Below are 23,490 nucleotides of genomic sequence, written 5' to 3'. Positions count from 1 at the left end.
CTCAACGGGGCATTCAATCGGTCAAGACATTGGAGGTTGAACACAACCATTCTTAAAGACCATACATTCACATCATATTTTATAAACAGAGTTTAAAGCATTTTCTCTAACTCTCAATCAACAGACAACCCCTCGCTCCTTTGGGAGACCTGTAAAGCGTATGCCAGGGGTCTGATTATGTCATACACAGCTACTAAGAGACGGAAAAGCGGGAAAAACAAAAAATGTTAGAGGGTGAATTAGGAACTAAAGAGAAGGACTACATTAAAACACCCACTCCTGCCCTATTAAAGGAAATATCAGTCATTAGATCAACGTTAGACTCTCTCCTAACACAGGACGCTGAAAAGAAAATGAGATTTGTCAGGCAAAAGCTATATGAACATGGCGATAAGCCAGGAAAGTACTTGGCATACCTAGCTAAAAAGAGGGCTGACTCTCAGTCAATTGCTACTATTACTGATTCTGATGGTAATCATTTATATGAAAATAAATTGATAAGTGACTCATTTAAGACATTTTATACAAACCTTTATGCCTCAGAACTGCCAAAGGATGCACCCAAATTAATGGAGAACTTCTTTTGTAAGATTGAGCTCCCTACTATCTCCAAAGAGCAGAGGTCCCTCCTTAATGCCCCTATTACCAAGGAAGAGATAATGTTCGCAATTAAGAATCTGCAAAATGGTAAGGCCCCAGGACCAGACGGGTTTTGTAGTGAGTTCTATAAAGAGTTCCATGGCCTGATCCTTGAGCCATTGCGTGATATGTTTAACCACTCATTTTCAAATGACCAACTCCCTCAAACGCTGAGAGAAGCCAACATTTCACTTATTCTCAAAAAGGGAAAATGTCCAGAGTCTTGTTCCTCGTACAGACCAATTTCCCTTCTGAATGTGGATAGAAAATTGCCTTCTAAAATTCTAGCCACAAGATTAGAGGACTCACTGCCAATAATTAATTGTGAAAGGAGACCAAACTGGCTTCATTAGGGGCCATAAGTCATGCAACAACGTCAGGCGGCTTCTTAATGTAATTCAAGCCTACCAACAAAGTGCTGTGGATGGTCTTGTGCTCTCCCTAGATGCCGAGAAAGCATTTGATCGTGTGGAGTGGTCTTACCTATTATTTGCTCTAAATAAATTTGGTCTGGGGGACAACTTTATAAAATGGGTGAAAGTTTTATATGATGATCCTCAGGCTGCTGTCCTTACTAATGGGCTACGGTCAAATAGCTTCTCTATACACAGAGGTACCAGACAGGGCTGTCCTTTATCCCCCCCCCCTTTCCTCTTTGCACTCGAGGCCATCAGGGTAACGCCTGCTATACAGGGGCTGCTCATTGGTGATGTTCACCATAAAATAAGCTTGTATGCTGAGGATGTCCTGATATTCATCTCTAGTCCCGAGACTTCAATTACATCTTATTAATATTATTGAATTATTCAGCGAATTCTCAGGCTACAAGATTAACCTTACTAAGTCAGAGGCTATGCCACTTGGTAGCCTACACTCTGTACCTAATACTTCTCCCCCCTTCCCTTTTAGATGGTCTCCCTCAGGTTTCATGTATCTGGGTATATTTGTAACTCCTAAATTCCAGCTAATGTACAAAGCCAATTTTGTTCCCATTTTGATACAATAAGACAGGATCTGGAGCGCTGGAACTCTCCCGATTTCTTGGTTGGGTAGAATATCCCTCTTGAAAATGAACGTTTTACCTAGACTACTTTACCCAATCCAAATGATCCCAGTATTACTCTCCAATAAAGGTAATAAAGGATGTAAATGGATGGCTAAGTTCCTTTATATGGAGTAAACGCAAGCCAAGACTTAAGATGGCAATATTGCAGCTGCCAAGTTCTATGGGCGGCTTGGACCTGCCCAATATCAGGTTCTATCAATGGTGTGCCCACCTTTGTTATATTTCTGACTGGATCACAAATGATGACTCCTCTATTTGGTTAGACATTGAGACTTCTCTTTCAAAATACCCCTTACAGGATCTGTTATTTTTCAGAAGTTTCAAGTCTGTAGAAGATCACTGCAATAATCCCGTTACACTTAACACACTCAAAGTATGGAGGTCAGTATGGAGGTCAACGCTTCCTGGGAAGGTCCAAACTAACCTCTGCTCTTACCCCAATTCTTAACAACCCAGATTTCAGTCCAGGATTGCTGGCTTTAACTTATGGCTTAATAAGGGCATACGCAGGCTAAATGACTTATTTGCTGATAAGATTTTGTCGTCATTTGAGCAGATGGTCGAGAAATATCGACTCCCAAAGCAGGACTTTTTCCACTTCCTACAAGTAAGACATTATATTCTGAAGAGCACCACCTTAATTGGTAACTCTGATGTGTGTCATTGAAAGAATGCTTTTTTTCCCACAAAGGAAAATGTCTTGAAGTCTGTTTTATGATACTTTAAGGTCCTTTTCTGCTGTCAACACACAGAGGGTGAAACAAGTGTGGGAGAAAGAATTGTCTGTTACTATTGACGAAGAGATGTGGGAGGACATTTGGAGATATGCAAAAACAATATCTATATGTAACCGTACTAGAGCAATCCAATTAAGAATAATACACAGATTGCATACATCTTCAAATCGCAGACATGCTTTTAGCCCCACTTCCTCTTCCCCTCGGTGTCTTAAATGCAAAACTGATACAGGCACCCTAACACATTGTTTATGGTCATGTACCAAAATACAAAGATACTGGTCTGGTGTTTTGCAAGAAATTGAAAAGATCCTAGGGGTTGATCTAGAATTGGACCCAGTTTCTTTACTGTTAGGTCTCCCTAGTACGCATGTTACTTCTGTCTGTAAAAGGAGGCTTTACAACATCCTTACCTTCGCAGCGAGGAAAAACATCCTTTTACAGTGGATTAGTGATAAGGTTCCTTCTATTAAAGATTGGCATAAAATACTATTTGAATGGGTGCCTCTGGAATATGACATGTACATTGCATTCTAAAACAGACCAGTTCTACAAAGTATGGGAACCTTATCTAAATTACCTAGAACCTGAGGTATCAGCTATTATGCTGCAAGGATTCTCTTAGAATGGCGGGGATCTATGTATTTCAGAACTACACATTGCGTTCCATGTGTGGAACCTAACCGCTTGGTTTAAACTGAGCTTTTTTGTTTAATTTCTGTTTGTAAGTTTGTTTAAAATGTATGTATTGAGAGACGCAAATGATGGTGATGGGGTGAGAGAAGCACCGAGCGGGAAGAGGAAAATGGTGTACGTATGTATGGGTGTGTATGTGTGTGCGTGTATGTATATATATATGCGTAAGTGGGTGCTGTTTCTTGTTTTTGTTCTGTGTGCTTTGTCTCTTGTTGTATCTCTTAATATGGGTGAAAATTGTGAAATTCCAATAAAAATACTGTTACAAAAAAAAAGTGGACATTACGGATACATACCATTTGGAATTTGTCTGTTGTGGCCGCTCTTTCCTGTGGATTTCTGAACATACCTCCGTTTGTTTGGCGCGTTATTTTGGATATGAAAAATTATATTTTTGGAACATTTGTGTAACTGGGAGTCTCGTGAGTGAAAACATCCGAAGATCAAAGGGTAACGATTAATTAGATTGCTTTTTTGATTTGTGACCAAGCTACTTGATGCTAGGTGTACATAATGTTTTGTTGAGCGATCGATAAATTTACACAAACGCTTTGATTGCTTTCGCTGTAAAGCATTTTTTCAAAATCTGACACGACAGGTGGATTAACAAAAGGCTAAGCTGTGTTTTGCTATATTACACTTGTGATTTCATGAATATAAATATTTGTAGTAATATTATTTGAATGTGGCGCTACGCAATTCAGCGGTTGTTGATGACAATTATCCCGTTAACGGGATGGTAGCCATAAGAAGTTAACAAACTATAGTTTTGGCAAGTCGGTTAAGGACATCTACTTCGTGCATGACAAGTAATTTTTCCAAAAATTGTTGACAGTTTATTTCACTGTATCACAATTCCAGTGGGTCAGAAGTTTACATACAGAGTTGACTGTGCCTATAAACCGCTTGGAAAATTCCAGAAAATTGTCATGGCTTCAGAAGCTTCTGATAAATGATGTCAATTAGCCTGAGTCAATTGGAGGTGTACCTGTGGATGTATTTCAAGGCCTACCTTCAAACTCAGTGCCTCTTTGCTTGACATCATTGGAAATTCAAAAGAAAATCAACCAAGACCTCAGAAATCTTTTTTGACGTAGACTGCCACAAAAAAAGTAGACCTCCACAAGTCTGGTTCATCCTTGGGAGCAACTTCCAAACGCCTGAAGGTACCACGTTCATTTGTACAAACAATAGTACGTAAATGTAAACACCATGAGACCACGAAGACGTTATACCGCTCAGCAAGGAGACACATTGTCACCTAGAGATGAACGTACTTTGGTGCGAAAGGAGCAAATCAATCCCAGAACAGCAAAAAGACCCTGTGAAGATGCTGGAGGAAACAGGTACAAAAGTATCTATATCCACAGTAAAACGAGTCCTATATCGACAACCTGAAAGGCCGCTCAGCAAGGATGAAGCCTCTGTTCCAAAACCACCATAAAAAAGCCAGACTACGGTTTGCAACTACACTTGGGGATAAAGACCGTACTTTTTGGAGAAATGTCCTCTGGTCTGATGAAACAAACATAGAACTGTTTGGCCATAATGACGATCGTTATGTTTGGAGGAAAAAGGGGGAGGCTTGCAAGCCTGTGGGGGTGCTTTGCTGCAGGAGGGACTGGTGCACTGCACAGAATTGATGGCATCATGAGGCAGGAAAATCACATGATATATTGAAGCAACATCTCAAGACATCAGTCAGGAAGTTAAAGCTTGGTCGCAAATGGGTCTTCCAAATGGACAATGATCCCCAAGCATACTTCCTAAGTTGTGGCAAAATGGCTTAAGGACAACAAAGTCAAGGTATTGGAGTGGGCATCACAAAGCCCTGACCTCAACCATATTTCAACCAGAAAATCTGTGGACAGAACTGAAAAAGCATGTGCGAGCAAGGAGGCCTACAAACCTGACTCAGTTACACCAGCTCGGTCAGGAGGAATGGGCCAAAATTCCCAACTTATTATGGGAAGCTTGTGGAAGGCTACCTGAAACATTTGACCCAAATTAAACAATTTAAACGCAATGTTACCAAATACTATTTGAGTGCATGTAAACTTCTGACCTACTGGGAATGTGATTAAAGAAATCAAATAAAAACTCTTATTATTCTGACATTTCACATCTTAAAATAAAAAAAAGTGGTGATCCTAACTGACCCAAGACAGGTAATGTTTACTAGGATTAAATGTCAGGAATTGTGAAAAACTGAGTTTAATGCAACCGCTGTGTCAGATTTCAAAAAGCTTTACGGAAAAAGAAACGCATGCAATAATCTGAGACCGCACTCAAAAGTAAAAACACCACAAAGATGGCGTCAACATAAACAAGAAATTACATGTTAAATATTCCCTTACCTTTGATGATCTATATCAGAAAGCACTCCAGGAATCCCAGGTCCACAATAAATGTTTATTTTGTTCGAAAATTTCCTTTATATGTCCAAATACCTTCTGTTCAGCGTTATATTGGACAAAAACTTCTAAAAGTGATATTACCGGTCAAAGAAACATTTCAAACTAAGTACAGAATCAATCATTAGGCTGTTTAACATATAGCTTCAATAAAGTTCCACCCGGAGTATTCCTTCTTGTCTCCGTGAGCAATGGAACGCAAGTGACTACCATGAGGAAAAAATGCGATCACAAAATGGCTGCTTGATGGACATCTGATATATTCTGCTCTCATTCACTCCCACAACAACATAGAAGCCTCATTATAATTAATATTTATGGTTGACATCTAGTGGAACCCCTAGGCAGTGCAACATCATTCATATCAAGGGGATTTCATTGGGGACTCTGGTGAATACATACAAGCTCAGATTTCTGAATTCCTGTTTTGATTTCAACTCAGGATTATGCCTGCCAATATGAGTTGTTATGCTCACAGACATCATTCAAACAGTTTTAGAAACTTCAGAGTGTTTTCTATCCAATACTAATATGCAAATATTAGCAACTATGACTGAGGAGCAGGCCATTTGATATGGGCACTTCTCATCCAAGCTACTCAAGACTGCCCCTGCAGCCATAAAAAGTTAAATGTATTTGGCAAAGGTGTATATAAACTTCTGACTTCAACTGTAGTTGATTCTAAGATTTGTATTTGATCATGTATACGTTTTTGCTGTTCTTTGGTTATAGAGCCACAAAGATTGGAGAAGTGGTTTATCCATACACCTCCATTTTGGATAGATAAATGTTTTCCAATTTTCCCAGAAGTGGTTAGAGTCTATGAATTTTTCAATTACATTGAGCTGATTTCTGACGTGCGGTTCCTTCTTTTCCGTACTGTATTTCTGTATTGTTTTAGTGATTGACCATAGTTAAGAAGTAGGCTCAGGTTCTGTCTCCCTGTTTTTGGTTGGATAGGTTTCTCAATTGCTTTCTTAGGTTTTTCCATTCTTCATCCTTGTTAATTTTCTTCCGTTTTCTATTTGAGATTTTTAGATTTGAGATGGAAGCTGAGAGGTCAAATATACTGTTTAGGTTTTCTACTGCCAAGTTTCTACCTTGCCTATTACAGTGAAATATTTTGCTCAGGAAATTGTCTTGAATGGATTGAATGTTGTTTGGTAGATTTCCACATTACTTTTCTTCCATCTATAGCATTTCTTAATATTATTCAGTTCATTTGGCGTTGATGCTGCATGATTGAGCAGAGCTCTGTTCAAGTAGTAGTGTGATTTTGCTATGTTCTGATAGAGCATTCAATTCAGTCAGTCCACTGACACCCCTAAGAGACTCTGGGTTGAGGTCAGTGATAAAGTAGATGAGCTATAGGTGTACCTACCATAGGAGGCCCCGTCGAAGCCTACCATTGACTATGTTCTCTCAAGAAGAGAGAAGACCCAGAATTAGTCTGGAAATCTACACAGTAAGGGATTAGACCAGCGATCTTAACTTTTCACACGAACGCTTTGTATCAGTGAACAAGTCACATGATATTGTCATAACACTGAAATGGTCACAAGACTCAGACTCCACTTTTAGCCTCTGATTCTCTCTCCTCCCCACCACACCCCATTTCTCTTTTACACACATGATATTGGGATTACTCCGAATATCACACATGGACATTTCCTATGGCAGGATATGGACTTGTTCAATATCCTGAGATATGAAGAGTGAAAATAGGATGTTGCATGGTGGTAAATACATTGCATGTGTTCTCAGCACATTCAATAGATTAAGCTATATTGATTCCAGATATGCTTCTCTTGGCAGAGGTCCATATCCGAATCTTGTTATGCTGGTTTTAAGATGGTGCCGAATAGGTTGGCTGACGTTTTACATGTTCCTAACCAACTACTATTTTGTTGGTTGTTTTTTTTGCGTTACAATTATTATTATATTATATTATTTTGAACATAATGTTGCTGCTACCGTCTCTTATGACCGTAAATAACCTCTGGACATCAGAACAGCGATTACTCACCACAAACTGGAATATGCTTTTTCCTTTAACAAATCCAACGAGAAGGATATACTGCCTTCCCGGGAACAGGTCCAAATCCCCATCATTTGCCTTCTAAGAATCCGTAGGAGAGCGAGTAAACTCCCACTGCCATCCGTTCTAAATGGCTAACAAGCAATCATTGGAAAATAAAATGTATTACAATTATCCTACCAAGGGGGCATTAAAAACAGCAATATCTTATGTTTCACCGAGTCGTTGCTGAACGACAACACAGAGCTGGCGGGATTTTCCATGCACCGGCAGAACAGAGAAGCTACGTCTGGTAAACCGAGGGGTGGGGGTTTGTCAATAACAGCTGGTGCGCGATGTCTAATATTAAAGAAGTCTCAGGGTATTGCTCGCCTGAGGTAGAGTACATTATGGTAAGCTGTAGACGACACTATCTATATTATTCGTAGCCTTCTATTTACCACCACAGCCCGATGCTGGCACTAAGACCGCACTCAACCAACTCGATAAGGTCATAAGGAGTACCTCAACGCCATTGGACGAATTCCGCAACTTACTCCATCCAGTCTGTGCTAGCAAAACAGTCCGGTTTCATCTGCGTCATCTGACCACTTACCAGTGTCACTGGTACTTCCTACTTTAGTTTTCGCTTGTAAGCATGAATCAGGAGGATAGAATTATAGTCCGATTTGCAGGGGAGAGCTTTGTATGCATGTGTGGAGAAAAGATGGTTGTTTTTTCCCCCTCTGGTTGCACATGTGACATGCTGGTAACTGATTTAAGTATACCTGCATAGGAGTGCCACTTTTCTTGTTTGCTTATGGCCTTCGAGTTGGTTGAGTACCACCTCAGTCATCGACTTCATCAATAAATGCATCAATGACATCGTCCCCACAGTGACTGTACGTACATATTCCAACCAGAAGCCATGGATTACAGGTAACATCCGCATCGAGCTAAAGGCAAAAGCTGCCACTTTCAAGGAGCCGGACACTAATCCGGACGCTTATAAGAAATCCCACTATGCCCTCAGACGAACCATCCAAGATGGCGTAGCAGTCAGACGTCTTGTCGTGTCCCTTGTTATATATCGTTTTTTTGAACATATTTTTCTTCGCATATCTTTTCAAACATTTTGCTAAACCTCGACTTCTAAATACTCTCCTGCAACTCGCCTCACCCAATGTAGCGCGGATCTGCTTTTTTCCTAAAGTTTTTATATTTACTTCGGATCCGGAACCCCCCTCAACTGAAGCTAGCCAGCTAACTACCAGCTATCAGCAAACCATTGCTAGCGGTCTTCCGCTAACCGGTCATCAGCTAACCTTTAGCTCGGAAAGCTCTCGCCAGTTCGAACAATGCGACTCTAACCAGAGCATAACGGACCTATTATTTTTTATCCCCGGATTCCCACCGGATTCCCACCGCAAACGGAACATTTTCAGCTGGATCTTCACAACTAGCTAACTAGCTACCCGCAACCCCGGATGATTACTCCTGGCTAGCGTTTCCACCCACTTAGCTTGAAGCTATCCCGGCCAGAGATCCTGTGCTACCACCGAAGCATACTCCTGGGCTACAATATCCGGACCCACGACCGGTCTATCGATGTCACCGCATGAAGAGGCATAAACAGACTCACCCCATCGCGACGTCCCCCAAAGGCTAACTTTCTAGCCCTTGCCATCTCCTTGCTTGCTAATTCGGCCCGCTAACTGCTACCTTGTTTAGCCCCGGCCCGCTAACTGCTACCTTGTTTAGCCCCGGCCCGCTAACTGCTACCTTGTTTAGCCCCGGCCCGCTAACTGTTAGCTTGTTAGCACAGGCCTGCTAACCGTCTGAATCGCCGCGTCCCAACCACTCACTGGACCCATATTTACTTTCAATCTCTTTTCGATTTTTTTATACCTTCCGGTAACCTGCCCCACCCAATGTGATACGTAATCGCTATTATTTTTAATTTTTAGAACACACTCAAGAACCTCCAGAAGCTAACCAGCTAACTAGCTACAAGCTATTTAGTAATTGTTAGCCACTGCTAGCGGCTTTTACCTTTTACCTTCTGCACAGCCAGCCAGTTTTTTTTTACCTGGATAATACTCGCCAGTCTAGCTTCCCTGCCCCATCCACCGCTGCCCCTGGACACTGATCACTTGGCTACATAGCGGATGCATGCTGGACTGTCCATTAATCACGGTACTCCAATCTGTTTGTTTATGTTTTATCTGTCGGCCCCAGCCGCACTCAGGTCCTGTGTGTAGTTATTCCGACCCTCCTTGCCTAGTCAACGCCATTTTACCTGCGGTTGTTGTGCTAGCTGATTAGCGGTTGTTGTCTCACCTACTGTTTTAGCTACTGTTTTAGCTAGCTCTCCCAATTCAACACCTGTGATTACTGTATGCCTCGCTGTATGTCTCTCTCAAATGTCAACATGCCTTGTATACTGTTTTTCAGGTTAGTTATCATTGTTTTAGTTTACAATGGAGCCCCTAGTTCCACCCTTCATACCCCTGATACCTCCTTTGTCCCACCTCCCACACATGCAGTGACCTCACCCATTACAACCAGCATGTCCAGTGATACAACCTCTCTCATCATCACCCAGTGCCTGGGCTTACCTCCGCACCCCATCATACCCGTTTGCGCATTATGCCCTGAATATATTCTACCATGCCCAGAAATCTGCTCCTTTTATTCTCTGTCCCCAACGCTCTAGGCGACCAGTTTTGATAGCCTTTAGCCGCACCCTCATTCTACTCCTCCTCTGTTCCGCGGGTGATGTGGAGGTAAACCCAGGCCCTGCATGTCCCCAGGCACCCTCATTTGTTGACTTCTGTAATCGAAAAAGCCTTGGTTTCATGCATGTCAACATCAGAAGCCTCCTCCCTAAGTTTGTTTTACTCACTGCTTTAGCACACTCTGCTAACCCTGATGTCCTTGCCGTGTCTGAATCCTGGCTCAGGAAGGCCACCAAAAATTCTGAGATTTCCATACCCAACTATAACATTTTCCGTCACGATAGAACTGCCAAAGGGGGAGGAGTTGCAGTCTACTGCAGAGATAGCCTGCAAAGTAATGTCATACTTTCCAGGTCCATACCCAAACAGTTCGAACTACTAATTTTGAAAATGACTCTTTCCAGAAATAAGTCTTTCACTGTTGCCGCCTGCTACCGACCCCCTCAGCTCCCAGCTGTGCCCTGGACACAATTTGTGAATTAAATCACCCCCACCCCCCCATCTAGCTTCAGAGTTTGTTCTGTTAGGTGACCTAAACTGGGATATGCTTAACACCCCTGCAGTCCTACAATCTAAGCAAGATGCCCTCAATCTCACAAATCATCAAGGAACCCACCAGGTACAACCCTAAATCTGTAAACAAGGGCACCCTCATAGACATCATCCTGACCAACTGGCCCTCCAAATACACCTCCGCTGTCTTCAACCAGGATCTCAGCGATCACTGCCTCATTGCCTGTATCCGCTACGGAGCCGCAGTCAAACGACCACCCCTCATCACTGTCAAACGCTCCCTAAAACACTTCTGTGAGCAGGCCTTTCTAATCGACCTGGCCCGGGTATCCTGGAAGGACATTGACCTCATCCCGTCAGTTGAGGATGCCTGGTCATTCTTTAAAAGTAACTTCCTCACCATTTTAGATAAGCATGCTCCGTTCAAAAAATGCAGAACTAAGAACAGATACAGTCCTTGGTTCACCCTAGACCTGACTGCCCTCGACCAGCACAAAAACATCCTGTGGCGGACTGCAATAGCATTGAATAGTCCCCGCGATATGCAACTGTTCAGGGAAGTCAGGAACCAATACACGCAGTCAGTCAGGAAAGCTAAGGCCAGCTTCTTCAGGCAGAAATTTGCATCCTGTAGCTCAAACTCCAAAAAGTTCTGGGACACTGAAGTCCATGGAGAACAAGAGCACCTCCTCCCAGCTGCCCACTGCACTGAGGCTAGGTAACACTGTCACCACTGATAAATCCATGATTATCGAAAACTTCAATAAGCATTTCTCAACGGCTGGCCATGCCTTCCGCCTGGCTACTCCAACCTCGGCCAACAGCTCCGCCCCTCCCGCAGCTACTCGCCCAAGCCTCTCCAGGTTCTCCTTTACCCAAATCCAGATAGCAGATGTTCTGAAAGAGCTGCAAAACCTGGACCCGTACAAATCAGCTGGGCTTGACAATCTGGATCCTCTATTTCTGAAACTATCCGCCGCCATTGTCGCAACCCCTATTACCAGCCTGTTCAACCGCTCTTTCATATCGTCTGAGATCCCCAAGGATTGGAAAGCTGCCGCAGTCATCCCCCTCTTCAAAAGGGGGAGACACCCTGGACCCAAACTGTTACAGACCTATATCCATCCTGCCCTGCCTATCGAAGGTCTTCGAAAGCCAAGTCAACAAACAGGTCACTGAACATCTCGAATCCCACCGTACCTTCTCCGCTGTGCAATCTGGTTTCCGAGCCGGTCACGGGTGCACCTCAGCCACGCTCAAGGTACTAAACGATATCATAACCGCCATCGATAAAAGACAGTACTGTGCAGCAGTCTTCATCGACCTTGCCAAGGCTTTCGACTCTGTCAATCACCATATTCTTATCGACAGACTCAGTAGCCTCGGTTTTTCAGATGACTGCCTTGCCTGGTTCACCAATTACTTTGCAGACAGAGTTCAGTGTGTCAAATCAGAGGGCATGCTGTCCGGTCCTCTGGCAGTCTATGGGGGTGCCACAGGGTTCAATCCTCGGGCCGACTCTTTTCTCTGTATATATATATATATATATATATATCAATGATGTTGCTCTTGCTGCGGGAGATTCCCTGATCCACCTCTACGCAGACGACACCATTCTATATACTTCCGGCCCGTCCTTGGACACTGTACTATCTAACCTCCAAACCAGCTTCAATGCCATACAACACTCCTTGTGGCCTCCAACTGCTCTTAAACGCTAGTAAAACCAAATGCATGCTTTTCAACCGTTCGCTGCCTGCACCCGCACGCCTGACCAGCATCACCACCCTGGTTGGTTCCGACCTTGAATATGTGGACATCTATAAGTACCTAGGTGTCTGGCTAGACTAAACTCTCCTTCCAGACTCATATCAAACATCTCCAATCAAGTCAAGAGTCGGCTTTCTATTCCGTAACAAAGCCTCCTTCACTCACGCCGCCAAACTTACCCTAGTAAAACTGACTATCAACATTTTTTTTTTTTTTTTTTAAAGTCAAGCACAAAGCCAGATTACCAGGACGTGTACTCAAAGCATGCGCGGACCAACTGGCAAATGTCTTCACTGACATTTTCAACCTCTCCCTGACAGAGTCTGTAAAATCTACATGTTTCAAGCAGACCACCATAATCCCTGTGGCCAAGGAAGCAAATGTAACCTGCCTAAATTATTACGGCCCCATAGCACTTACGTTGGTAGCCATGAAGTGTTTTGAAAGGCTGATAAATGCATCCTCCCGTATACCCTAGACCCACTCCAATTCCCATACCGCCCCAACAGATCCACAGATGACGCAGTCTCACTGGACATAAGGAACACCTATGTGAGAATACTGTTCATTGACTACACCACATAGCTCATCACTAAGCTAAGGACCCTGGGACTAAACACCTCCCTCTGCAACTGGATCCTGGAATCCTGATGGGCCAGCCCCAGCTGGTAAGGGTTGGCAACAACACATCTGCCATGCTGATCCTCAACACGGGGGCCCCTCAGTGGTGTACTTAGTCCCCTCCTGTACTCCATTCACCACAACTGCGTGGCCAAACACGACTCCAACACCATCATTAGCCTCTCTAGGGTATGTGGGACGCTAGCTGGCCAACATCCAGTGAGATTGCAGAGCGCCAAATTCAAATACAGAAATACTCATTATAAAAATTCAGAAAACAAAACATATTTTACATAGGATTAAAGATTAACTTCTTGTGAATCTAACCACTTAATATTACCTGATTGAGCTAATCATGTAAATGTAACTAGAGTCGTGCACCACAAAATAATATTTATAGAGCTGTTATCTTCTGAATAAACTCTGAAAGACCTAGTAATATCTTACATCAATAGCAGTCAATATTAATCACCATCTTAATTCAAATCGATGGTTGATGGCCCCATCAACTTTCAGAATTAGTCAAATCTCCCTCAGTTTTATGCTGTTACAAAGATTTGGTATCTGTACAGTTCTTCCTGTAAATGTGTTTTTGTAAAAATGTTCAGTGGAAATTATTAAAAGTAGTCCAAGTGCATAGAGTTCTTTGGTTTGTTAAACTCTGAAATCCAGGGGTTTTGTTTGGTATACATTTTTCATTGACAAATCTGATCTCAGCGTAATTACGTAACCATGGAATTGTTCTGCAGCAGTTTGAGGAACTGAACTCCCTGAATTACTCATGAGATGGGTTAACCAAGTGTCAGAGGCATTTCACAATCAATCCAGATGCTGAGCTGTATTAGAGCCACAAGTTAACACTTAACAGACGTCACAGGACAGAAGCAGCACATCCTAGCCAGTCGGGATTCCAAACTGCCATCTGCATTACTCACCCAGAAGATGAAGTTGAAAAAGAAGAGTAGGTACTTCACACATTTCATTCCCCCCTCGACACCCATGGTTAGTCCGTATCAAGTCCCTGGATCAACACAAAGAAAAATCCATTTGAACCAGAGACATTAAATAACTTTATTACAAATAGTGTGATATAGTTTCAGGTTATCGCTGCATCGTCTAGGCCTAGTGTGTTTAGCTCGGCTCACATTTTATTGTGTCAATGGTGACAGAAAACTGGCATGGTATGCTGAGAATATGTACGAATGAAAGGAAAATATTGACGGGTAGGCCAGTAATCAGTTGATGTAAAAACATTTTTTAAAGAGTGTCAATGAAAGGAATCAGTTGATGTGTGGGGGAACATTTTAATTGTCACCTAAGGCAAAAGTGAGTCAACACACATAAGAACATATAGAAACTGTCCAGTAAAATATTACTCATAAATTCACAAGGGTGTGATGTCTGATCAACAGTTGAGAATCACAGGCTTGCTGACAGTGAAAGGCCTTTTTCCACATCAGATTAACATTACACCATAAAACCACATTTGTTTCAAGAGTTTAGTGTGCAACACTATATGCGTTCAAATCTGGGGTAAATGTAATCTCATTGGATTTCATTAGGCAACATGAAAAAAATCCCCTGTTTTGTGCTCGATTAGCATCCAGAATGGTCTGTAATGTAGGCTATGGTTCATAAAAATAATGTTGGTTCTAATAGTGCGTGACAGGTTCATAAAAACATTGTTTTTTTTTTGCTTTCCTGTTTCAGATTAGTTCAATTCACATCTAATTATCTGCATTAGCTATGTAGGCCTGCTATTAATTAATATGACAAATGGACACAAAATAACAATGGGGAAAAAACAATAGATATTGGAACGATTACTATGTGAGAAGCCTTATAGCATTTTGACTGAAAGTTTACTTTACAAGACTGCGACATCCATTGCTCGCCACAGCAGTGAACCACCAACCACACAACGGGGCAGAGGATACGAAGTTATCAAATTTGGCTACAACAATAGTTTTGTTGTACAGTTTTTGTAGCTAAATTCCATTACTACTAAGTAACCGTAAAGACAGAAGGTTATTATATTAGGCTTCAATCTTAGTTCAACGTGTCGATTGCGCATTCTCAAAACGAACCTCTATTTATCTCTCGTACCTTCTTTTTCAAATTTAATTTCATAATGACTATAGCCTACAACGTTAACCAAAACAATATATGGATTAAATAGGAGTACTATTTACCTTTTTCCCAACAAGAAAATAATAGAGGCGTCAAAGTAATTCGAGGCGATGGTTGAAATTTGGAAACAAACTGGTGAAGTAAGCGACGCAATTCTCCGTTTTATAAGCCCCTCCCTCTCTACGTCTGATCCAGCAATCGTTAACATGATCATGGAAAATGACCGAGAAGTCAACACAAGCCAAGATTCACTTTCATCTACAGTACACCAACACACATTAGCAGTTATCAGTTGAGCGGAGCCTGTACTCTTTCAAGGTGAAGCACTATTTATTTCAGATGCAGATATCTGAAATATTTATTTTAGTTCAATGTGCGGGAGCACTTATTGGTCGGCCCAATTTAGGTAGCATGTACATTAATGTATAGTTAAATTGACTATGCATATATGATATATGATCATTACTGCGACGTGGGTAAGGAAGAGTGTTTTGAAAACTGATGTTAACCTTTTCTTGTTATAACCTTTTTTAGCAAGACATATCTTCCAAAGGTTGGGGAGTGGCAATCTTTACCAAGGATCACCTTCAGTGCTCGGTTGTCTCCACCAAGTCTGTCCCCAAACAATTTGATTTGCTGGTTTTAAATATTAAAATTTCGAATAGATATTTGACTGTTGCTGGGTGCTATCGTCCTCCATCAGCACCCGCCTGTACCCTACCTGCCCTAAGCTCTCTCCTGGCCCCTTACACTAAGTCTGAATTTGTCCTGCTAGGTGACCTAAACTAGGACATGCTTAAACCACCTGACCAAGTCCTAAAGCAATGGGACTTCCTATAGCTCAGGCAGTAGGAAGCTCTCTCACCCATTTATATGCAGATGATAGTCTTATACTCAGCTGGCCCCTCCCCAGATTTTGTTTTAAATGCTTTTACAACAGAGCTTTCCAACAAGCTACCCTTGACCTTGTTCTGAACACCTCCAAAACAAAGGTTATGTGGTTTGGTAAGAAGAATTCCCCTCTCCCCACAGGTGTGATTATTACCTCTGAGGGTTTAGAGGTTGAGGTAGTTACCTCATACAAGTAGTTGGGAGTATGGCTAGATGGTACACTGTCCTTCTCTCAGCACATATCAAAGCTACAGGCTAAAGTTACATTTAGACTTGGTTTCCTCTATCGTAATCGCTCCTCTTTCACCCCAGCTGCCAAACTAACCCTGATTCAGATGACCATCCTACCCATGCTAGATTACAGAGACATAATTTATAGTTCGGCAGGTAAGGGAGCTCTCGAGCGACGAGATGTTCTTTACCATTCGGTCATCAGATTTGCCACCAATATAAACAGTTGAACTAAGCTCATGAGAAATTTATAAGCTATATTCTTCAAGAATCAAAGTGTACATATAATAAATGTTTCAATCCTAAAAGGGAATACCTAGTTAGTTGCACAACTGCATTCAGTCTTCCACATTTGACCAAACCCCCCTGAATCAGAGAGGTGCGGGGTGCTGCCTTAATCAACATCATCCGTGCCCAGGGAAGCAGTTAACCGCTAGGCTAATGGCATCTTTTTGTAGGCACTAACTCCGCCATGGTTCGTTGGACAAGGTCTATAGAGAAATGAATTACGTTTTTGTAAGGTTTTTGGATCAACGCGAAAAATAAGGTCTGCGGTAACAGGTTTAGGAGATCTTATACGTTTTGTTCTATGAGATAAACGCCATCAGCAATAGTAAATTTCTGTGAATTTTAAGCATTTATGTCATTTTGAAAAAGCACATAAAGGCTTCATCATTCATGAAGGTCATGTTAACTGACTGATATTATCTAATAGAACAAAACATAGGAGATCTCCTAAGCCTGGTTTGGACTTACTTTTGGCGTTCATCCCAAAACCCTATTCTTTCCCCATTCATTTTCCCCATAGGGATGGTTGAACGAACCAGAGGTAACTCATTTCCAGGTTTTAGGACGAGTGAGCTCTACCGAGCTCTATGGTCTTTCATTGACGACCATTTAGGCCTACATTAAAGGACTAATCCGTGGTAGTTACCATCTGAGTTGAGGGACCAACTGGTCAGCACAGGAGCAGAAAATGAAGTGCCTGTGAATAAAGGCCTTTATGTTATGTGATGTGATAATTTACAACATCAAACGGGGATGTGGTAAACTCAGCAAAAAAAATGTATGAATGAACTTCGCCCCTTTTTTAGGACTCTGTCTTACAAAGATAATTCGTAAAATCCAAATAACTTCACAGATCTTCATTGTAAAGGGTTTAAACACTGATTCCCATGCTTGTTCAATGAACCATAAACAATTAATGAACGTGCACCTGTGGAACGGTCGTTAAGACACTAACAGCTTACAGACGGTAGGCAATTAAGGTTACAGTTATGAAAACTTTGGACACTAAAGAGGCATTTCTACTGACTTTGAAAAACACCAAAAGAAAGATGCCCAGGGTCCCTGCTCATCTGCGTGAACGTGCCTTAGGCATGCTGCAAGGAGGCATGGGGACTGCAAATGTGGCCAGGGCAATAAATTGCAATGTCCGTACTTTGAGACGCCTAAGACAGAGCTACAGGGAGATGGGGCGGACAGCTGATCGTCCTCGCAGTGGCAGACCATGTGTAAAAACACCTGCACAGGATCAGAACATCCCAACATCACACCTGTGGGACAGGTACAGGATGGCAACAACAACTGCCCGAGTTACACCAGGAACGCACAATCCCTCCATCAGTGCTCAGACTGTCCGCAATAGGCTGAGAGAGGCTGGACTGAGTGCTTGTAAGACTGTTGTAAGGCAGGTCCTCACCAGACATCACCGGCAACAAGTTCGCCTATGGGCATAAACCCACCGCCGCTAGACCAGACAGGACTGGCAAAAAGTGCTCTTCACTGACGAGTCACGGTTTTGTCTCACCTAGGGGTGATGATCGGATTCACGTTTATTGTCGAAGGAATGAGCGTTACACTGAGGCCTGTACTCTGGAGTGGGATCGATTTGAAGGTGGAGGGTCCGTCATGTCCAGGGGCGGTGTGTCACAGCATCATCGGACTGAGCTTGTTGTCATTGCAGGCAATCTCCACGCTATGCGTTACAGGAAATACATCCTCCTCCCTCATGTGGTACCCTTCCTGCAGGCTCATCCTGATATGAACCTCCAGCATGACAATGCCACCAGCCATACTGCTCATTCTGTGCATGGTGTCCTGTAAGACAGGAATGTCAGTGTTCTGCCTTGGCCAGGCAAGAGCTCAGATCTCAATCCCATTCAGCACATCTGGGACCTGTTGGATCGGAGGGTGAGGGCTAGGCTTAGTCCAATGACTTGCAGGTGCCTTGGTGGAAGAGTGGGGTAACATCTCACAGCAAGAACTGACAACTCTGGTGCAGTCCATGAGCAGTACTTAATGCAACTGGTGGCCACACCAGATACTGACTGTTACTTTTATTTTGATCCCCCTTTGTTCAGGGAGACATTTTTCAATTTTTGTTAGTCACGCTTATTAGATGCTGCATCTACTGCCATTGGAAACCGGCACACACTGTCCTTTGTTTGCCTCGCCTGCCGGGGATTGCTTTCCCGCGGTTATTTTAATGTTACGGGGAGGGCCTCCTGTGGCAGAAAGAGACAACCGGAAATGTTGTCATTTCTGGATTATGATGCATACGAGATTTCTTTAAAGTATTTATTTCACACAAAGACGTGTGGTTTATTTACCGAAATTATTTCAAATAAACTCATCATAATTAGAAAATATACCCCATAATGTCTTATTTCCCATTCCTTTTTTTTTTACAAATTCATAAACATCCATGCCATTTTCGCATCTTCAACGTATCGGAACAGTTTACTTATGTGATTGGTTAGTTGTTGTAACAAGAACCATGTGATTTCTATATAGTCGTCTGTCATGGCGGGATTCCTGAAATGGAAAAATGGACCTCTCTCCGAAATAGTTTTTATAATTGTGCTTTTTTGTATATTAAGTACGCAACAAACCTCAGGTAGAGTTGTTTCTAGCTAGGTCATTTTGTTCGGGGAATTTGATAGCCAATATGAAATGTGAGAGGCGAACTTTTCGTTTACGATGAGGCCAGCTAGCGTAGTTACTGTTGTTCTTGAGACCCAAGGCATTAACAAGGCTTATATGAACTGAGCTAGCAAACGTTAACTGTCCCAGGTGAACTATCTAGCCAGTCTGCTAACGTTAGCTAGTCTGTCAGTAGCCAGGTGATTAGACATGAACTAATACATTTGAATTCTAAGAGATTAATTGAAAGTTGAGCTGTTACCAGAAACTAGTTAGCTAGCCAGCTGGTGTCGCCCTTCACTTTCCACAACGTCAGCTTGCTTTTCTAGCTAGTCAGCTAACCTCGTTAGCCAAATAGTTCGTGGTTTATTTCTGGTGGCTCACTAACGTTACATAACCTAGTAGTAACGTTAGTTACCACTTGCTAGTAGTAGTAGTTACTACTAGCTGGATAACTAGCTAAGTCCAGTCCTATGAAAGCCAATGTCCAGCTTTAGTTGGCTTGCTAGCAGATGTGTGAAGCATACAGAATTTTACTGGTGAATACAGTCCGTGCTGACTTGTGATTTAATATTACTGCATTGTTAAGGAGAGTTTGCTAGCTGGTTAAGCATTTCACTGTACTACTTATACCTGCTGTATCCTGTGCATTTGACAAATACAATTTGATTTGCTGGATAGTAAATGCACGAAGCTGACCCTAACATCTTATCATTTTCACAGGAAGTAAGATCAACATAGTCAATATCAAAGATGGCCAAGAGTCTGCCAAAACAGGGTCAAATCACTACTGCTATCTCAACCCCATTGTCCCAGGTTGGAAGGAAACATGGACAAGAATCCAGGCAAGAGAACAATTTCCTCTTCCCAGGTCTATTTGTGCTCTTGTCATGTCCATTGCTAGAGTGACAAAAGGGTTGGCATGATGGCACAAACAGATCGGACCTCAGGGTTTGATGATAAGTCTCTTATTTGAAAGATGTAATGTGTGTATTTGGGTGTAGCTAATACTTGTGTTGTATTGCCGATAGGTTCGAGTATGGAGCTCAAAACAGCTGAAGGTAACTGTTGTGGAGGATGAGGAGAAGCTGCAGGAGCTAGAACATTTCAGTGTCTGGGGTCTTGTGCAGTACCTAATGCATGAGCAGACCAATGAAACCACCCTCAGCATCAGCCTGTTCAGCCCAAAGACCTGCTTCAAGATCAAACCCATCGACCCTACAGCAATATACACTGTAAAGCCCACACGAAGTAAGTAAAGGTAAAGGTGGGGTTGCTTTGTTAGTTACATGTCTATTACCCATTAATTTTGTGTTATCTTTGCTGTCTGTGCTTCACTCCCACAGAGTTCGACATTTTCCTATTTGTGACATTCTTGGCTGGAGTGCTGCTGTTCATCTTTGCAGACTCGCTCAGCAGGTAACTAAATGGATTGTGTTAACATTTTACCCCCTCTATATAAATGACATGGTCCAGATAATATTGGCTATGTTTTTTTGTTGTTATCTAACAGGAGTCAGGTATTCTATTACTCTGCTGGCATGAGCACAGGTATGATTGCCTCCCTCATCATTCTCATCTTCATCGTGGCACGGTTTTTGCCAAAGGTAAGAAGTCAACACTTCTATATCAAAGTCTCATAGCTAATCACACCCACTACTAACAGTTTGATTTGAACAAGGCAATAACAAGTCAGAGTACCCAGATAGTTAATGTTTTGGTGACCTTTCTGATTTCTATAATGTGTGTGAGAGTCATACAAATATATGTTTAGATTTCACAACCCATATCATCTTTTTCTTTTCTCAGAAAAGCCCATTTTACGTGGTGATAGTTGGTGGCTGGTCCTTCTCTGTTTACGTCATCCAGCTTGTGTTCAGGAACCTGCAGCTGATTCTGAAAGAACACTGGCACGTGGCTTTTGGTAAATATTGATTGTATTAAACACAATCACAACCAACTCTAAGAACTACATTGCCTCTCAAACTTTTAACATCTGTTATTAGTTCACAACAATTGCTCCATGTTTGTAATAGGAACAGTTACATGAATTGTTTGTCTGTGTGCCCTAGGCTATGCTGCAGTGGTTGGTTTTATCAGTTTTGCTGTGTGCTATCGTCATGGCCCTCTTGTGGAGGAGAGGAGTATCAATATCCTGTCCTGGACGCTGCAGTTTTTTGGCCTGCTGCTGATCTATGCTGGTATCCAGGTTCAGCAAGTGGCGTTGGCCACCATCATTGCTACATTCTGCTCTAAGAACCTGGAGTACCCTGTTTCATTGCTCCTTCTTGCATGGCAGTAGGTGTTAGTTTGTAGTACTACTCTTAAGGTAACATGTGTACATTCCTGTATTGGTGTCAAGTGACATGTTGTCTGCTGCTGTTATAGTGTACAATCCTCTTGTGCAGTAAGGTCAAGCCAACTCTACGCTGGAAGCCAGAACCTCGTCGACTGCTGACTGAAGAAGAGTTCCAGAAACAGGGGGAGGAGGAGACGCAACATGCCCTGGAGGAGCTGAGAAAGTACTGCAGCAGTCCAGATTTCAGCACCTGGAAGACAGTCTCTCGACTTCAGTCCCCAAAAAGGTGACAGACCGTTGTTGCATTGAAATACTGACTAATGATGTTCATTCTGCTTTTAATGATCTGGTATTAACCCCTGGTTGTCTGTGCTCTAAACAAGTCAAATGTACATTGGCTACTGCTGGATCGAAAAGCTAGCTTCTGGTCTGTGGGTGATGGTTGTCTTTTTAGGTCAACTAGTCATATAAATGTCTCTTTTCCATTCATTGTTTTAACTAAAAATGTGTGTCAGTGTGGTACAGTACCTTGGAATAAAGACAATGCTTTGTCTGATCCACAGGTTTGCAGATTTTGTGGAGGGCTCACCTCACCTGATATCAAATGAGGTTTCTGTGCATGCACAGGAATATGGATCCTTCTTTGAGGATGATTTCTTTGACACGGATGAGGACAATGATGAGAATATGGTGAACAGTTTGAAAAGAGGAGACCTTGGGTGGAATGACAGAGACTTGTGATGATGCATAGATGGGTGTTTTTCCCTGTAGCAGCAAGGTTGATGGCGCAAAGTGCTGACTGGCCTTTAACCCTCACAGCTCTCCTCCAACCTGAAGACAGGTGTTCATGAATCACCAGGAGATTAGTATGCCTGTGAGAATGTCTTGCATCCAAGTTGAGGCATAGATCCTACTGTAGATTGCTGATGGCAACCACCAGTTTTGTAAATTGACACTTAAAGCCAGACCCTGAGTGCAATGTACTGAACTGAAAATGTAAATCTAATTAATGTGGAGAACTCCCTCGAGTTAGGGGCATATTTATAAAGTTTGGATTTATCTCAGAGTTTTAATTTCAGATGAGAAACTTGACCACAGGGGTATACTACAAAGCAGGATTAATGAGGTAGCTAGCTAGCTAACATTGATAAACTAGATTTTCGGTTTCATTAAGAAAGCTAAGCTTGGGTACAGTATGTGTTTTGATTGAGTCAATTAGACAATGCACATTTCATGCTAGTCTTTCTAAAAAAAAAAAAAAAAAAAGTTCTATCAGAATATTCTTGCAAATCAGCATGCTAAGTCATTGGTCATGCTTTGTTGTGTTACACTCCTCAGCAAGAGCAAGTTTATGAAGACTAAGAATGTTTGGCATTTCATTTTCTGGGAGCAATGACAGAACATTATTTTGTTATCTTTCCTCATTAGTAAATTGCCAGGGCACAATTTTGGAGGTGTTTTAGTGTAAAAATACTTTCTTTGGTCTTATTGTTGATGTGAAATAACTGACTTTTTGCGTTGTGAAACGCGTTGACGTGAACAGGAAATGATTTCGTAGCTGACATCTGTTGGGAATAAGTTAGTATACTGAGCAAAAATATAAATGCAGCAACTATAATAATTTTACTGAGTTACAGTTCATATCAGGAAATTAGTCAATTGAAATAAATTCATTAGCCCCTCAGCTATGGATTTCACATGACTGGTCAGGGGTGCAGCCATGGGTGGGCTGCTTGAGAGCCAGGCCCAGCCAATCCGTCTTGAGTTTTTCCCTACAAATGGGATATATTACGGACAGAAATA

General features: G+C 42.2%; 2 protein-coding genes across 2 annotated transcripts in view; one reads left to right on the top strand and one right to left on the bottom strand.

Annotated features, from left to right (window-relative positions):
- Positions 1–15,534, bottom strand: part of LOC112216238 (CD63 antigen) — a 29,127-nt gene extending 13,593 nt beyond the window's left edge. The window contains exons 1-2 of the mRNA XM_024376081.2: positions 15,404–15,534; positions 14,147–14,232 (exon numbers count right to left, since the gene is read on the bottom strand). Of these exons, the coding sequence (XP_024231849.1) occupies positions 14,147–14,212 (66 nt within the window). The 5' untranslated portion in view covers positions 14,213–14,232; positions 15,404–15,534. The remainder of the gene's footprint in view (positions 1–14,146; positions 14,233–15,403) is intronic.
- Positions 15,535–19,216: 3,682 nt separating this feature from the next.
- LOC112216237 (nuclear envelope integral membrane protein 1) lies at positions 19,217–22,973 on the top strand. Its single transcript, XM_024376080.2, has 9 exons — positions 19,217–19,362; positions 20,112–20,233; positions 20,420–20,639; positions 20,735–20,807; positions 20,902–20,995; positions 21,198–21,312; positions 21,461–21,686; positions 21,797–21,973; positions 22,251–22,973. The coding sequence occupies exons 1-9, from the start codon at positions 19,269–19,271 to the stop codon at positions 22,426–22,428; spliced, it is 1,299 nt and encodes a 432-aa protein (XP_024231848.1). The 5' UTR covers positions 19,217–19,268; the 3' UTR covers positions 22,429–22,973.
- The last annotated feature ends 517 nt before the right edge of the window (positions 22,974–23,490 follow it).

This window comes from Oncorhynchus tshawytscha, linkage group LG16 (assembly GCF_018296145.1).
Source record: "Oncorhynchus tshawytscha isolate Ot180627B linkage group LG16, Otsh_v2.0, whole genome shotgun sequence".
Lineage (NCBI taxonomy): Eukaryota > Metazoa > Chordata > Actinopteri > Salmoniformes > Salmonidae > Oncorhynchus > Oncorhynchus tshawytscha.
Note: the sequence above shows the minus strand (reverse complement) of the source record. Positions and strands in the feature narration are given on the sequence as shown.